Source organism: Calonectris borealis, chromosome 9, assembly GCF_964195595.1.
Source record: "Calonectris borealis chromosome 9, bCalBor7.hap1.2, whole genome shotgun sequence".
NCBI classification, from domain to species: domain Eukaryota; kingdom Metazoa; phylum Chordata; class Aves; order Procellariiformes; family Procellariidae; genus Calonectris; species Calonectris borealis.
The window spans coordinates 21,528,889-21,546,140 of NC_134320.1; the positions used below are offsets into that span (position 1 = coordinate 21,528,889).

The 17,252-nt window shown below is 43.2% G+C and overlaps 1 protein-coding gene across 3 annotated transcripts in view; it reads left to right on the forward strand.

The window, feature by feature from the left end:
* ZMAT3 (zinc finger matrin-type 3) overlaps window positions 1–17,252 on the forward strand; it is a 410,758-nt gene that overhangs the window by 5,453 nt on the left and 388,053 nt on the right. For 2 of the 3 annotated variants that reach the window (XM_075157372.1, XM_075157373.1), the window contains exons 3-6: window positions 616–735; window positions 2,478–2,644; window positions 2,756–2,856; window positions 3,878–9,312. In XM_075157372.1, the coding sequence (XP_075013473.1) occupies window positions 616–735; window positions 2,478–2,644; window positions 2,756–2,856; window positions 3,878–4,089 (600 nt within the window). In that variant the 3' untranslated portion in view covers window positions 4,090–9,312. Of the gene's footprint in view, window positions 1–615; window positions 736–2,477; window positions 2,645–2,755; window positions 2,857–3,877; window positions 9,313–17,252 lie in introns of those variants that run through there. The other variant, XR_012674684.1, reaches the window with a different exon arrangement.

The following is a 17,252-nucleotide window of genomic DNA, read 5'->3' on the forward strand; positions in this document are numbered from 1 at the left end:
GAAGGGGTAGGTTGAATTAGCGTTACACTTCAATGGCTGGTTTCTGCCATGAGGGGACAGAAGTGCATTTATAGTACATAACTTGCATTTATGTATACGCCTTACTATATATCCACAATGCATATACATACTCTCATGTAGCTCTGTCAGGTTTTCAAAACACCAAAAAGAACTATAGTACATGTTTTCCGAGAGAAAATAAAAATGAAGCAGGATTTTTTAGATTCAATCTCATGTTTTAATTCATGTTTGCAAGGAAAAAAAGTGTGTGTGTGTGTCCAGGTTTATCAAAAAGCTATGCAAAGCAGTTAATGTTTCATGTTTAAAAATGCTAGTTTTAAGTGAAATAGAAACAGATTGAGAAACCAATTGTAACCTTACTGATTTGAGAAAATCAGTTGAAAATGAGGCCCAATCGTGATAAGTGATGAGCATTTTGGAGAAAAGGGGGGGTGCCAGCATCTCTCAAGTTCAGAGCTGTTATTTTCTGAGTGACAGCTCCTTTACCTGAGACGCTATCTTCATGGCCACTTTCTCACTTTGATCTCTGGATCCTTTTTCTTTCAGTGTAAGATACTATTATTAGGACAGTGATTAATTGGGTTCTCTTTCTAGGGTAAAAACCACAGTAAGAAACTCCGAAATTACTATGCTGCCAATAGCTGTCCGGCACCTGCCAGAATGAGTAATTCGGTTGAGCCTGCCCCGCCTCAGATTGTCTCCCTTCCAGCTCAGGTAAGACGTGGGAAGGTGACTGAAATCATGCTGCTTACTTGTCACCTAACCCGCAATAACGATAACTAGATCTCACGCTTTGAGGAGTACGGCAGGAGTTGGGAAAGAATTTTCTTTGTGATGGCACAGGATGGTGGAAATGGCCTGTTGTGAGATATTTGCTTTCCTTTGAAGACGCAGATATTGGTCTGCCCTTGCAGCAAAATATTGGACTTGAAATGTTCTATTTCTGTATGGCAAATCCTTTGATTCCTAGGTAAGTCTGATGTGCTGCTGATTATGGTTGTTTAAGGGCAGGTATAAACCAGCATTGTTGGAGCTGGATTTGGACACGAGGGTGTAGCATCCACTCTGCACAATCATCCCTCCATTGTGTAAGGGAAGCCTACATGGAAAAAGTGCTTAGGTGCTCCTACACCCATTGCCCAGGGCTGTTATCTAATTCCTTTTTTGTTATGCCTTTTGCAGTGCTCATTCCTGTGTGTAGGGCGAATGGATGCTTCCCTCCGTGATCCAGATTAATTCTATCTATCTCGGGCACATTAGAGGCAAAAGAGATGATTTTTGCTTTCTTCTTCGTTGCTTCTGATTGTCATGAGACTTAACAGCTAACCTGGCTTTTGCATGTGACTGTGCAGGGAACCACAGCTGGGCTGCAGGGGTCGAAGCTGTGCCTGTCACTTCCAAAAGCATAAGCCTCTGTTGTCTGTACAAAAGCAAAGAGCGTTTGCCGTAAGCAGCAGACTGTTACACGGCGCTGTTAGAGCCGCCAGAGGGGGACTCAGTCCCATGTAAAATAACTTTGCGGCTCACGGAACTGAGTTGAGAGGCCATGGGGTCCAGTCCTAGGTAGTGGGATGTGGTAGGGTATCTGATGCGTTTTTTAATGGAGAAAATGGTCCATGGCAATAAAAAGACCACTGTGAGGATTCATGTTGTAATGTAGGAGTCAGAATTGTGTGCGTGTGTCTATAAGCTTGAACAGTATCAAAGGAGACGTGAAAGAAACTGGACTTGGCAAGTGCCGCAGTGACCTGGCTGTGTGAATCGCTGCTGCTGCACTGTTTACAAAGCACTTTTCTCTGGATGATACACACTGAGGAGGCGTGGTTGCTGCCCCGATCAGTGTGTGGTCTGACTAGACAGACAAGGTGTCCTTCATATGGCAGGAGCTACGCATGTGAGGCTGGGTCCTTCCTCTGAAGTCTTGATCCAGGTGTCCTCCTATCTGAAGGGTAAGGATCAGAGGTTTGGCAGCTCTGCCTTTGTTTTTTTATCTCTTAGTGTGGTCAGGGAGCTGTGTAGAAACAGGGTACTGTGGAGAGATTAGGTACACTGTAAACAGGAGAAAGGAGCACCTTTACCTTTCAGTGGGTATTCCTCAGTGTGAAAGTCACTGTTCATTAGCTCCCAGCAGTCAGGAGTAGAGGAGTTAAATCATTGCTGTGAAGTAAACAAGCCTCTGTAGCTATTGCAGAGGTACAGGGTGTTTCTTCAGGTTGCTTTCCTCTCCGAGGCCAGGGATTTGCCTAGATCTCAGGAATTTGCAGATTCTCCTGGAGGCTGAGCCAGGGAAAATGAAGTTCTTGCAAGAACAGTTTGTGGAGCTCTTGAGAGTGTCCGAATCCATATGCTCTCTGGTTGCCTGATGAAGACGATACTGGTCTCAACCCCTGAGCATCAAATATTTCAACAATTTAACCTTCTTGTGTTTCACATGCTGTCTCTCCCTTTGCTGCTAGATGGGATCCAGTAAACCAGGTGGCCGAGTGATCTTGGCCACAGAGAATGATTACTGCAAGCTTTGTGATGCCTCATTTAGTTCTCCGGCTGTGGCACAGGCTCACTACCAAGGGAAAAATCATGCCAAACGGCTGCGTCTTGCAGAAGCACAGAATAACTCATTCTCGTAGGTATTGTTCAACTTCACGCTCAGGCTGAAAGCATGTGGCAGTGTCTCTGGCAGTCTTTTTCTCAGAAAACTCTGAATTGCAGCTGTTCATATTTGTTTAATCTTCAGGGATGCATCAGAACTAGGCAAACGGAGGGCAAGGAAAGAAGGGAATGAATATAAGATGATGCAGAACAGAAGAAATATGTATACAGTTCAAAACAACACAGGTAACTGGGAGCTTGCATCTGTCCTATAGTTGGAATAATAATGAATAATAAACAGACTTGTTTTTCTTCTGTTTCTGAGGTCTGGTTTAGCAGAGACAGGTTGTGAAGGGAGCTGGTCCTAGCTCTGCTGATCCTTCATGTCTGCATGTTTTTTCCCAGCTGCTAAAGTTGCTTTGTTTTGTCAGCCTGCTTGTTAGTTCGGTTTCTCAGTTTGTAACTTAATTTACCATCTGCCTGTCTCTAAGGCTGCTCTAAGTGGTGACAATTTTCCTGCTTTATTTTCTTGGCAAGTGGCCAGGTGCTTTGACTCCTACTGTAGCACATCAACCTGTACTTGCACTCCCATGACCAGAATGAGAGCATGTTAGCCTCCCTCTAAGACCATCTGTTCCTAGAGGAGAGTCCTTCCTCAGGTGTTAGATACCAACTTTGCCTCTTCACTACGATTTAAAGTGTGTTTTGTAGTGTCCAGCCCAGCATCTGTTTCTCTTTTCATTTTGAGTTGTGTTACGAGCACATATTAGGCGAAACCCTGATTCCTGGTGAAGCGCGGTTTAATCATGTCACTCTAACCACTGTCATGTGGAAAAGATAAATCTTGTAACGTTCTATTAAATATCACTTTGTGATAATCTTAAACTGAGGCAGCTTATTCTAATCAAAAGACTGTTCTAATTCTGGAATTGGAGGGTTAAGGAAAAAAATAAAAAAACCCTTATCACTTAAATGATTAGACTCCTAATTTTCAAAGCCCTGTTGATTCTTAAGAAGACCGGGGCACTAAACCCACTCTACTGCTTTAGAAAATACCAGCAAGTACTGCTCCCCTATATGCTACACCCCTATAAATCTGGATCTCAGTGGAGAAGTCATGTGGGAAAGTAAGATTCAGACTCTAATCAGTTAAAGAAGCTAATCTTTCTCTTCTTTTTAAACATTTGTTGGACTTAGAAGTTGTCACTGAGCTGCCTCATGCTTTTCTTTCTCACAGATAAACCAGGCTTTTCTGTTGTCTCCTCAGGTCCCTACTTCAATCCCCGTTCACGCCAGAGGATTCCTCGGGATCTGGCCATGTGCGTCACCCCCAGTGGCCAGTTCTACTGCTCCATGTGCAACGCCGGGGCCAGTGAGGAGATGGAGTTCAGACAACACTTAGAAAGCAAACAGCATAAAAGCAAGGTGTCCGAACAGCGGTATAGGAATGAGATGGAGAACCTAGGCTATGTACAATGATATGCCACCCTTGGTAGTAGTTTGCAAATAGAGCAGCTTGTCTCTCGCCTGCTGTTTGCCACATGCCCTGCTTTGTGCTCCATTTGATAGGAGTATGCTCTCGAGCTATACATGTAACACCTGCAAACTTAATGGTATGGTTAGATTTTTTTTCTGTCATAGTTGGCAGGATGATGCTGTGCAGGACATGAAGTGTTTTGATGTTTGTTTGCTAATTATCTAAGGCTCTTCATTGTATTGAGTGGCGGGGAGGACTTTGTGTCTTCTCCCCAGCCTTCTGCATGAATATGCAAAGCCCAAGAAGTGCTGGGAACTTCTGTGGTTCTACCACACAGGGGGACCATGTGCAAAGCCCACTCCCCTCTTTGCACACCACAGAGCAGTGCTCCAGAATGCCTCCCTACAGCAGGCTGAATCTCTGGGCTTGTAAAGGAGGGGCAGGAATGGGGCCTGTGAATGTGTGAATTAGGTGGTGTACGTGTCCACAAATTGCTGCTTGTGGCCCCCATTACAGCCCAGAGTAAGTTCTTTCCACATCCTTGTAGAGAGGCTGTGCATACCTCTCCTCCTTGGAGGGTCTTGCCTCTTACCGCTTCCTCTGTGATGCAGATTTCATTCTGAACATCTGACATTGGATATCAGCTGATTAGCCCCGTTCAGAAATACTCTCTTCTACCAGTTAACAATGAAAAAAGATTCTCAGCATTGTTGGCTGGGCACCTTAATGCACCATGGATGTAGTTCATCTCCCTGAAGAGAGTCTGTAGGGGTCTCAGTGGCTTAATGAAGTGAATCGGAAAGCAAACCTGCTCAGATGAGATGTACTCTGCTCTGATTCTGCCTTAGACTGAGTAGGGTTGAGAATAGGTTGGAAGGAGCTGTCAGCTGTAATTTCTTTGCATACTGATGTAGAAGAGAGCAAATGTTGGTCTCTGGCCTGCAGCTCTATTGCTCTGGGAGAGCAGGGCTGCCTGGACCTTCGGGAGCAGATATCAGTGTGTCCCACTTCCATGCCATTCCCTGGACAAAGCCCAATGGGTGTTATAGAGGAGAGGTGAAACGCTCCTTTGGACTAGAGCTACCAATATTCGTTGAATTTTTTCCCCTTTCTTTTGCCATCTCAGAATGGGTTTTAATTCCATTCCTTGATGTGAACTTCACTGTTTTAGGGACCATCAAAAATCCAAAGTTAGGTAGGATGTAAATGTCAGGAGTGATGATTGTTTGAGTAACAGCTTTTTGGCTACACAGAAGTATTCATGAAACTTGTTAAGCAACTTTCTAAGTGTAGACAAACCCAAAGGGTGTGTGTCTGTTTTGATTTTCCTTAGCAAAAGTAGAAAGAAGATAAAGAGCAGAAGTAGGGCTGACGTTTATTTTTCTGCTCATTTGGGTAGATGTGAGGAGCTGTGATTGGAATCCAGTTCACAGTGTTTCTAAAACATTGGCTCCAGTGACAAGCGCAGCATGTAGGTAACCTCCGTCGGACCTGATTCACCACTGTGCTGCTACAGCTGTACGCTGGTATAGCTTCATTGACTTCAGTGGCAGGTGCAGAGAGGGGGTAACGGAAGCACTGTGGCTTGTCTGCCACTCCTTTTTAGGCAGTAGGTTGAATTAGATGCAGCTCCATTGGTTTCAGTAGCATTTTACCAGGAATAAATTTTACCTAGTGCATAATATTGAAGGTAGCTCCCCCACCCCCCTTTTTTGCCATTCTGATCCTGCCTCTTGCATTCCAGAAGGACTTTCTGCTTGCCTTAAAAAATGAAAAATGAGTAAACTGACAAAAAATCCAGATAGTTTTTATTCATCTTTATAGTCCACTTCAGAAAGGTTTGTTGCACTTGGCTGCTTCTCAGAAATCGAGTATTGTTATCTTTAGCTACCTGAGCATCAGGTAGCCATACAACCTTAACACAGCCTTACTAAATCCAGGCAAGGTGAACTCTTGCACAGCAGTCGAAAGCAACCCCCTACATCATTCCGTGCTCATCCTTGCCCTGCAGATACAGGCAGGGCAATGGACATCTTCTTGAAGGGGATTCCCTCCCCTCCTTTGTGCAAAGCCCAGTTAAATAGGGTTTGTGTACTGGAGCACATTAGAAGGTAGGAGGACAGGTGCCCAGGTTGCAAAGCACTAACTAAGCAGTTTTGACAGCCTGTAAGTCTGTTTCTTCTGCGGTTTCCTGCCCCAGGCTCACCCTCTGTGTGGCCTTGAAGAACATTCCCCTTGCAAAAATCTCTCATCAGCCTTTTCCCCTCATCTTTTGCAGTCAAAGAAGGGCTCTGGTTTTCTCTTTGTGTTCTGTCTTTTGTTTTGCTAGTCTGACACCACTGTGCAGGGACAGAGGGAGCTGGATGAGCCTTACCGCAATGTGTTTCACTAGAGTGATCCCTGCATTATGGTTAAACATCCCTCTTGCTGTAAATTAAAGCGTGGCATTTCCCACAGGCTGCAATTAGGAACAGAAAACCAGCACTTTGTAAAATATGAGCAGGAGGAGCTGTAGGTACTGGTGTTGTCTAGCTTATTGCTAGGGCCAAGAAGGCATTTTTGTCTGCTTTCATGTGTCCCAAAAATCAACTGTTCACCACTTTGCTTTGGTTGCTGCTTCTGCTCCCAGCGCAGCGATCTGCTCCTCATTCGGCATTTCCAGTGACTGCTGGAGGTACGAAAACTCAGTTTGGTAACAGCTGGTGCAGTCGTGCCACAGCACGCCGTGTGCTAGTGCATTCGGGAGCGTGTGCGAGGGAGGTGCAGGGGGCTGTTCCTGCAGGCTCCTCTCTGCACAGGTCTGAGTCTGGTTTTGAGGAATGGCCCTGAACAGAGAGGCCTGTAGCTTATTTGGTTTGTTCACGGGAGTACAAGAAGGGAATGTCATCATCCTGAGAATTTCAAAGTGGTGGGTTATATAGCAGGTATAAAGCAGTCAGTGGGCCTCAAGCGGCAAAGTACGACAGGTTTCCCACATGGGAGGAAGGATATTTCTTGCTGGGAGAAGCAGCTGAGACTCACTTTGTCCCAGTGCTCTGTTGTGGCCCTTCCCTACAAGCGACCAAAGCTTGCCTCTCCCACTTCAGCATTGCTTAATGGTTTGTGATCTTCCCGCTCTCCCTCCAGCATAGAAAATTGTTGACTGCAAAGAGAAAACCCCCCACCTCACCAATATCATAAGGGTTCAGGCCAATCCAAACTCATGCTTGTCACCATGAGAAACTGGGTGGATCCTGATTTTATTTTTTTTTGTGAAAGTTGTTCTCCAAATCAGTGTTCGAAACACATTGAAAATACGTCCTGGCTAAACCCTGTTTGACATAGATGGGCTGGGGAGAATGTCGTACAGCTGTAGTACCGTTTTCCAGACCCATTGAATCTTTTTCTCATGTGAAACACAGTAGCAAACCCAAGAAACAGGACTTCTGTGAAGCTGTCACATTGGCCAGTAAGTTAATGACCTTTGCTGCTAGAAAAAAACATATAAATCAATGTGTTCATATTTATTTTACTGTGCTGACCACTAATTGATTTGTTAATATTTAAGGCATTATTCTGTAGGTTGTTTTTCTTTAAATAGAAAACTCTACATCGCACTTTGGTTTTGGATCAGAACAGGTATTTATTATATTTGTGAAAATGTTTTCCCTCCCATATATGTATTGTTTTCTTTCCCTTGATGAAAAAAAACACCAAACAACAAAACCCATCCCAAAACCAAAAAAACCCAAATCCAACCAGTGGATCTTCTTTTTTTCTTTTCATGCAAAACAAAATGGGGATTTCCTTGCAACTCACTCTTAAATGTCCATTTCTATTTTTTTTTTTTTTTAGCTCCAATGGTTCCTTTGGTAATTTGGGATGATATTGTTAAAGACACATGAAGTTCATACTACATTTAAGCATTTCTTTTAAGGCAAGGAAGTAAACTATGTGGAATCCATGTATTTGTGAGGAGTATGAAAGTGATACTATTTTGTTTGTATTAAGCATTAGCTGTTATTTTGCATTCTGCACTAATGAGTAAATGTGTTATAATCTTGGCTAACATTGGTCTATTTTTGACTTTTGCTTTCTTCACGTACATCAAAAGGAACCCTGAAAACTTCTGTGGAGTTGCTTAGGATGGTCATCAATGTAACAAATGCAGTTTTTTTTCTGTAAAGCTGCTTGTCTTTTTTCCTTTTCTAGATGCCCATTATAGGGCATTAGAAGGGAAAGCTATTGCCATAAGCACGGATTCATATTTTAGCTTACTAATGCATGATGTCCATTTGCTACGTTACTTAAGTAATACTCTCACTGTAACCAATGGAATCTTGCCCAAGTCAAGGGTAAATGAAATACCCTAGCTAAATATATTATGTTGGCTAGGGCCAGGCAAGGTACATTGCTAAAATTTGTCTTTTACTCTTACGTTTGGGTTACAACACTCTTAAGGTTTTGCTTTTTGAGGAATCTGTATCTGGTTCTGTAAGGATTTGGTCCTGCTTCAGCTAAAATAGTTTGAAGTACGTTGACTTTAGTTGAGTAGGAGCAAGCCTTGAAACCCTTCAGGAATTTCATACTGCTGATGTTTTCTCGTATATGTGTTTTTTGTTTTGTGGGTTTTTTAAAATTTTACAACCATACATACAAGGATGCTCTGGATGAGATGGACATCTGTTGCTGATTATGGAAAAACAAATGCCATGGTTGCCAAAGGATTAACAGAAAATGGAGAAGTATGGACCTGGTTTCTTTGAAGTTAGTGGTTAAGCTCGTGTTGTTTTGAGCTGGGCTGGCTTCTTTGCCAACTGCATAAAGTTGGAAGTGAAAATAAAATCTGCTTTCAAATAAATGTGGTCAAGCAGTAGTTTTGGGAATCTCTCCTTTAAAAAATGTTAAAGATACACTTAAAAATGTATCTTTTTATCTGAAGTATCTGCAGGTAAAGGCAGACTGTGGATTTTTAAAAACAAAATCAGTTTTTCAGTCTGTGTTTTGCAGGGGAAAAATTACTTAATTTAGTTTCCTTCTGCATCTGTCCAGCAACATCATTTGCAAGTGCTTTGAACGTGTTTCATCTAGAGCCTTCTTGTCAGGGTGGTTTTGTACATTTGTCCTTATTTTCTTTATATTGTACTGACCCCTGTGAGGGAATAGTTGATGAAAATGATTTTTTTTTCTTTTTCTTTTTTCCTTCTTCGGTATATAATAAATCATCTTGCTCTTATCATTGTACAGCCTTAGTGTTTGGTATTACTACTGCTCGTGATATGGCTGGACTATGCATGACTGAATTGATTTTAGGCTAGCACTGAGTGCAACTACCTGAGTAATATGTTTTAATACACTGATAAAGGAGTATAGTGCAGTGTAGAATTTGTTACTCGGGGAGGGGGGGTGTCAGTGTCCTTTCAACTATTACTCAGCTGAGTTCTCCCTCTGAGCTGTCTTGGCTTCAGGAGGACTTGGCAGTGCTCAGCATCTGACAGGATGGGAACCAGAAAGTAGGGGAAGGGCTCTGTTTCCGGCTGTGCGTTCCCCTCGAGTAGACATCACAAGGGCTGCAGCTGCCCCAGGCTGAACCACACACTGACTTTCAACTATAACTGTAAAAAGGTGGGGACAAGCTGAGCCTGATACTTAACATTTGCACATTTTTTGCCAGTGTGCTCTTTCCCTCTTTCATTACTTGAGGGCTCTAGAAGAGCATATGCTTGTGCAGCGTAAATGACTTTCCAAGCAGAAAGGACGTTCTGAACTGGAGCCTTGAAGCAGAGAAAATCTGGGGTTTCCTGGGTTCAACTCAGGTAAGAGAGAAACGTTGCCCTTCCTTGGTGCTGCAGCCGTGCCATTAGTGCAGTGAGCTGCTGACCTCAGGGCAGTATCCTGGTGGCACGCGTAAGTCGTTCGGGGGTGTGAGTGCTGTTGGGGCACAGCTCTGAGTCTATAAGCAACTGTGAACAGCTGTGTGTCCCTGCACACCCCTCTCCTCTGTTATTCAAGGCATTGGACCATTACAGAGAGTAGTGACACCGTGGTGGAATTATCCTGATTTACCATTTTGTTGGGCTGAGAGCTGCCTCAGTGCTTAGGTGACGACTTCTGTGCTAACAATGAAATGCAGGAGGCTTTATGTGTTCTCATTTATACTAAATAGCATCATAAAAGCTTGTAAGTGCAGCTTAATGTTAAATCTCACCCCAGCCCTTCATTGTCTTACGCCCATGCAGACTGCGTTACTTTCAGTCATCCTAGGAACTGGAGAGAAGCAAATCTCTACAGAGCAGTGTGTCCCTGCTATCAGATGTTAAAAGCACTGCCTTTTTAATACTTGCATGTGGTAATTGTATTTTATATTAATTCTATAGCAATTTGGTGCAGCCAAACCATAGTGATATGCAGAGGTACCTGGGCAACCTAATTCAGAGTCACAGGTGTTCATTAAATTAGGCAGCAAATAAAATAATACAAAAATGGATGAAAATCTAAGACTAATCGTATGATTTGAAAGCATAAATAGCCCTCCTTCCACTTCTCTAATTACCCTGGTATCTAAGGATCTCATTTAGTTGTCTTGCAACATTTTACAGCTGAGGAAATAAAGTTTGGAAAAAATAAGTGATTCACGCAGGAAAGTCTGTGTCTGAAAAGGAAGATTGAACCCCAGGTCTTTAAATACCAGGCTGCTGACCCTGCCACATCTCCATTCAGCTTCTCAGTTCACAGACTGAGGAAAATGACTGGATTTTAAAAACAATTTGATTAATAATCGTTCAATTTTCGTTGTTTATATAATGGCTTTACAATGCGTTAGGAAATGGACTTTAGCATGTGGTTTAAAAATAATGAAACTTGGCAGAGAGAGCTCTCAATATTGCTTCTGCCGTTAAATCTTAGTGGAGAGGTGGAAAACCAACAACTTTTAGGAGAATTGTAGAGGGTGCATGTTTGCAAAGCACAGGTTCTGGAGGCTCTTCTGTATTCATTTATGTCCACTTCACATTAATTCTCTCTGTTCCTACTTCTAGTTCTCCTAAAGCACTTGAATTGAATGTTGCTTGTCTGTTTTGGAATAGTAATGAGCTGCTGTAACAGATAATACCTAGAATTCATTGGCCTAATCCTTTAGTGAGTGATGCTTTCAACTGGCCTTATTCCACTGGGCTTGCTTCACCTCTCTACCTGCATGAAACGAGCAGATTTAAAGTCGGTGGAATTACACAAGTGTAAAGAAAGGTAGGAAGATTATCCACAGTACCTTATCTGAGACTAGAGAATGTCTTTGGCAGGTGTTTGCTGTACACATAAAGATGTTAAAAAAGTATTAATCTAAGGCTTGTTTCTCGATATCAAGGTACAAAGAGGTACTGTGAATGAAAGAACAAGCTGTAGGGTTGTAAGAAGAAATGAACACAGTTGCATGATAAACTAAATGCACTGCATTCAGTGTGTCTGTGGAATTTTATGCAGGAATGCAATATTTACCTGAAGAAGTCAGACTATGTACTTGGCTAAATGCAGTGAGACCAATGGTGTGAAAAACAGTACATTAGGATTTTACAAGATGAAATGTGGGTATGAAAAAACCCTTGAAAAGTCAAACGGCAAAATCCCTGCGCACCAGAAGAGGTGGTGACGTATGGGTTAACACCTGGTATCTTGGGGAGGCTGTAAAGAATACTTCAGACTTAAGGGACTTGTAAAAACAACAGCATGATGCAAAAAATCTTTGATTGCAGCTGACTAGAGAGTCTGGGAGCTAACTGAGATGCCATTTATGACAACGGCTCATTTTTGCGCTGCGTGAACTCGTATAGGCGAGGATTGTTTCAGCAAAGAGTGGAAGCTCCTGTGCGAGGCAGCGCTGGCCGCAGTCTCAGTGGCCTTGAGGGATTTGTCCTTCTCCGCGTTGACCTGCCATGTATGTGTGTGCAGGCATGTGAAGGACTCTTCCTCCTTGGTATTATCCACTATTTATAGGAGATCATTTTCCAGTAGCTCCTTATTGCAGCTACCTCTAATACTGTTTGCAGTATCTCATGTTGGGCTTAATTAGGAAATAGCCAAACTACCAAGTGTGTGGGAGTCTTAGACAAGTAGCTTCTGTTTGTAAAGGCTGGTAAGCACCTGCTACTCGTGTAACAGTGATACTCAGAGCATATTTGGATTAGCAGGTCCAAATTCAGACAGGAACAATGCAATTTGTCCCTGGGGTATTGCAATTATTTATGTCAGGTGGGATTATGGGCTGCTGTACGTTCTGCTGATCTGTCCGGTAGCTGGCACCAAGGTACTCGGGCACGAGATCTGGGTGCTTCTCATGCCTCTCTTGTGACTGGTCTCTGTGACGGTGTCTTTGGGGGTCTGTTTTTGACTAGTCTGTCTTTGGTTTACCTTGTCACACAGTCACAGAATGTAATTAATAGGACAGCTTTTATAACGTTTGTTTAACGCCTTTGATTTAAAGTTTGTTTACTTGTGTGAAGCACAGATTTTTTATTATGCAAACCCCAAGTAATTTCTAATGAATGTTATTGAAAAGTACAAAGAAAAGTGGTAAGAAAAGAACATAAATAAAAACAAGACAGATGTTTCAAGGTTGCAGTGACCCCCGGATGAATGCTGAGGAGGTAGAAATGGGAGGCAGCAGTGGATAGTACCAGTCATTCTTTTGCCGCTCCCGCAGTCCCAAGACACATGCTGGATGTTCAGCTGCCATATTTGCAGTTATACCCTTGCAATAATGTCTGATAAGATCCGAGCTATGCTGCTGGCCGTTTGTATTAGCCTTCCCTCGAGGCTGATCTGCTGCAGTCCCAGACAACAGGCAGGATGCGGAAAGTTTGGGGATCGTTACGCACAGCTGAACAGACTGCGCCTTCTCCTGCACTCTCTTCCCACAAAGGCAACATGCAGCAGGGCCGGGTTAAGCCCTTGTCCTTAGGGTGGGCTGTGCGTTAGCCTAATACCAGCACAGAAGACATGACAACACTTGCTAAAACGTAAGATGTAGCCACATACCTGAAGCTTTGAAGGAAGCATCGGAGGTTGTGGGTGAGCAGAGTATGCAGAGAGGCACTAGAAGTCCAGGGTGGATGTGGATGTCTGGAGCGGTATCTCTCCTCCTAACAGGTTTCTCGATAGAGAGACGGTTACATCAGCCTGGAGTCCTCTCTTGCGTTGCCTGGTGTCTAATACGTGGGACAGATTTCTGAAGACACATTGTTAATCTAGATTAGCATTGATCTTCACACAGCTTCTCACAGCTGCTAAGAAATGCAAGGATGGGTCAGACCACAGCTATACGTATATACGTGCTGGGTATATATTAGAACATAATAAGCTTCCAAGGGAGTTCTAATTTGGGTACAGACTATAGATGCTAATTATATGGCAACAGTCTTGACAATTAGCATGCATACTTTTAACTTGCATTTCTGATTGCAGTAACAAAGCCAGCACTGCCTTCTCCTCTAACTTCAAAGGCGTTGTCTTGATTTAAGAAACAGTGTCCTAAAGCTGTTGTGAGAAAGTCAAGCTGTGTTACTACAACTGTCAGGCTGCCCGCTTAACAAACTGCACGGTAAACGGATGAGCAGCCAAGCTCTCTGAAATGGTTCATGAGAGTTTTGAGGTTACAAAATGCCAGCCAGCATTTACTGTCATTGGCATACGACATAATATTCCCATGGTGAATACAGCACAGGTCTTCCAAATCAGATCATGCCTCCCCAAAATATCGGGACCCAAAGATATACCTTGGGTCTGGATCGTAGGCTGTAATACTTAGAATATAACATACATATTCCAGAGGGAAAAGTAATAATCAGTGGAAGAAATGAGAATAGAAACAGAGAGAGAGAAAATTTGAAGTTCTACTTGGCTGATCCTGCCAACCCTTGGACACAAGACTGGCATAGGTCATGGGTAACGCTTAAAAACATTTGGCACCTTAATCTGTTTGGGTGTTTTCATAAATCTCAGCAGACATTTTAAATTGCCGTAGCATTTTTTGTAAATCTGATTGCAAGTCTTCTTTGCAAACAAGGCTTAGAAACCCAAGCGAGTTAGTCTCTTACAAAATTTACCCCTACAAGGAGAGTCATTAGCATGTGGCTGTGCGACTGCAGTGGGGGCAGCTGTAGCCTTTGAGCCTAGCTAGAGTTTTCCAGGACAATTCCCTGCACAGAGCTAGGGTTGCCTGAACTGCCTACATCAAAATTAAAGACTACTGTCCCCTGTCCCTGCTAGGGTGTAGCACTGGTTACCAGTCTCAAGCTACATGCTCCATGTAGAAACCCATCATCTCAATACTGCAGTGCCACAGTCAAATTATAAATACTTGAATGTCTTCCTGGAGACTGGTTGAGGTCACCCTGTTCTCAGCAGGTGCTGCTGAAGATGATCTAGATTTCCTCCAGAAGGAAATGAAGCTGTGTCACATCATGCAGGAGCATCACTTATGTTTGGCATTTGGGATAAAACTTAATGTTCTACAATTATAGTGTTGGATGGCTGGCAGCAATTTTGCCAGACAAATACCACGTGTCTTTCCCAGAAGGATTCAATCTTTAATATTGTTTTGATGCTGGAGGCTTTTCCAATTTCTGTTTATTAGAAATGACTTATCTGTGTTGGAAGTGCTGCCTTTAACCCAATACAGCTGGTGCCACCTACAGCACTGTGGAAAAATCATGGCTGCTGCGTTTTGCTGCCGTGGAGTTGCTGTATGACCGAAGCAAACTGTCACCTTGCAGAAATTAAGCCTTTGAAGGGCTAAATATGTGTTAGCTCTTCATCTGCTTTGTGTGCTTTGAGGCTGTTTCCAAATAGTTTTACTTTTACACCTTCAAAGCATGGAAATATATTGCTGAGACTGCAGGGAAATGTTGAAAGTCAAGTGTTGCACGTGGAAAGCTCGTGGAAGGAAAAGCCAAACAGGAGCTGTGAGATGCTGGGGCTGCGCTGGTCCAGAGCCAAGCTGGGGAGGGGTATGTCCACCTAGCTTCACTCCTCTTTTCTCCACTTTTATGTTACTACCTTTCTTAAACCCGAATCACCAACTGCAGTGGAGGTTCTTGTTATGAAGTTAAACTGGTGATGAAATGTAGTATTTTGGGGGAGGCAGTCTTGTTCATTTGCAGCACATGTACAAAGCCAGGTGCCCTGAGTCCAGGCAGCTTTATTACTTGGAAAAGATTTCCACATACACAGCAAGAGGCCCGTTTTAATCAGCATCCTCGTGCCCAGCCTTCTTTCGGAGCAGAGAATGGGGGGCGGCTGTTTGCTCTGTCTTCACATATTCGAGCCACCACTTTTTCTTTAATGAGACCTTGGTGAAGCCGTGACATTTATGTGTCTCAGGGGAATCTCGCCTGTCCTTCTGGGGAAAGAGCAAGTGTGGGGTGACTTGGTTAATTGCTATTTCATAAGGATATAAATAATATACAAGGTGTAATACATGAGTGGCAAATCTGACTGTGCTAAATATTCATGTAAATGCAGCAAGGCACTTGATCCTTCTTCTAAGGGCTTTTACTGGGCAGCTCAGGCATTTTTCTGATGCGTTTTGTGGGGCAGAGGACACCATCATGTGAACCATCCTGTTGTGAGATCACAAGTCACCCTCCTGAAACGCTCTAACAAGCGTTTAATCGTTGTTCCCTGGAGGAAAGGCTGTAGTAACTGAAAAAAATCAAGAACAATACAGAACTGAGACCAGTTTTGGAAGAAGTGGGTCACAGTAATTCATAATTCCAAAATAACTCGTATTAGTTGGTGTCCACCTCTCCGGGCTCCGGTTTTCCCACTTACCTGCTGGTCCAGCAGCTTTGCTGGGGGCCCGTTGCAGATTCAGGCCATGGTTTCCTAACTGGCTACCAAAAAATCAAAAGTGAAATTTTCAAAAGTCTTGTAGCCCCTCAGAAGACTACGTGTTTTCATGTGTTGGAGCCTTCTGGATGCGAAGTCCCATCAGTCTTCAGCTGGGTCGAGGCTCTGAAGTCCTGGCTGCAGCCAGGGAGGTGGTCACAGAGGTGGCCGTACCTTGCGGTGGCTCTCACGGGTACCCGGAGCTGTCAAGATGCAGTTGTCCCTTGAAAGATGTGTGTGGGATGCCTGTCCCCACGTCCGTGCCCCACCGTCGGTCTGTCCTATGGCTGTACTGCCTAACCGAGCCGGCTCAGCCTCCGCTCAGGCAAGCTTTCCCATGCTGGGATCACACCTCCTGATGGCACTGCAGACATACTTTTAGAAATCCCAAACAATTCCCTCCTTAAACCTATATTTCAAGCTCTTATTTAATATTGCCCCATTTTCAGAGGTTTTAAGAAAGGTGGCGGTGCTTTATTGATATTGGTTTGTTGTTTTGAGGCAGGCGAAGTGGCGGTATTTTATTTTGATTTCAACAGCACACCCATTAGGATTTTGAAAGGCAGCAATATCCCCTGGAAACAGAAGAGGGCAGCTGTTTTTTGAGACATGAAGAGCGCATTGACTGTTTTTGAGAATGAAATAGCAGTCACTCAGATCTAGGCGAATGGGCTTTTTTTTTTTTCTTCCATGAATGAATAAAAATAGCACAGTATTCCAGGGCCCGTGCTAGTGTAATTAGTGTATAAAATAGCTGGACCCCCATCACCTTCCACAGAGTCCCTGGGCTTTGTCTGGCAAAATTAGATTCCTTGCAATTTTATTGCAATGTAATTAAAAAGTAACCAAGGGAATACAGAACTCAGTCTTCAGAGATGTTCAGCATCAGACAGAATAAAACGCGTTCGGCAGCTCACTGGATTAGTAGCCAGTTTCTTTGTTTACTGCCCAAACTGAAAAAAAATAATTGCTGTGAATTGTCACTCTGTATGTATGGAAAAATACGGAAAAATCCGATTTAGTAAAACCTTATTCAACCCTCCAAATGTATATTTTTTTCAACTGAAAGATGTTTTCAATTTGTATTTAACAACAAATGCATAAATTCCAAAACAAAACATCCTTCTGGAGCGAGATCTTTCTTTATAATCCAAAATAGGGCATTTTGTGACTTCTTAATTTTTCAAGCTTCAATTTCCAATGAAAACAATTACACAAGTTTGATAGGAGTTTACCATGAGGTTAAGTCCATCCGAATCTTTATTTCCTGGCAAATATTTAGCTGAAAACCCTGCAGCTGCTCTGC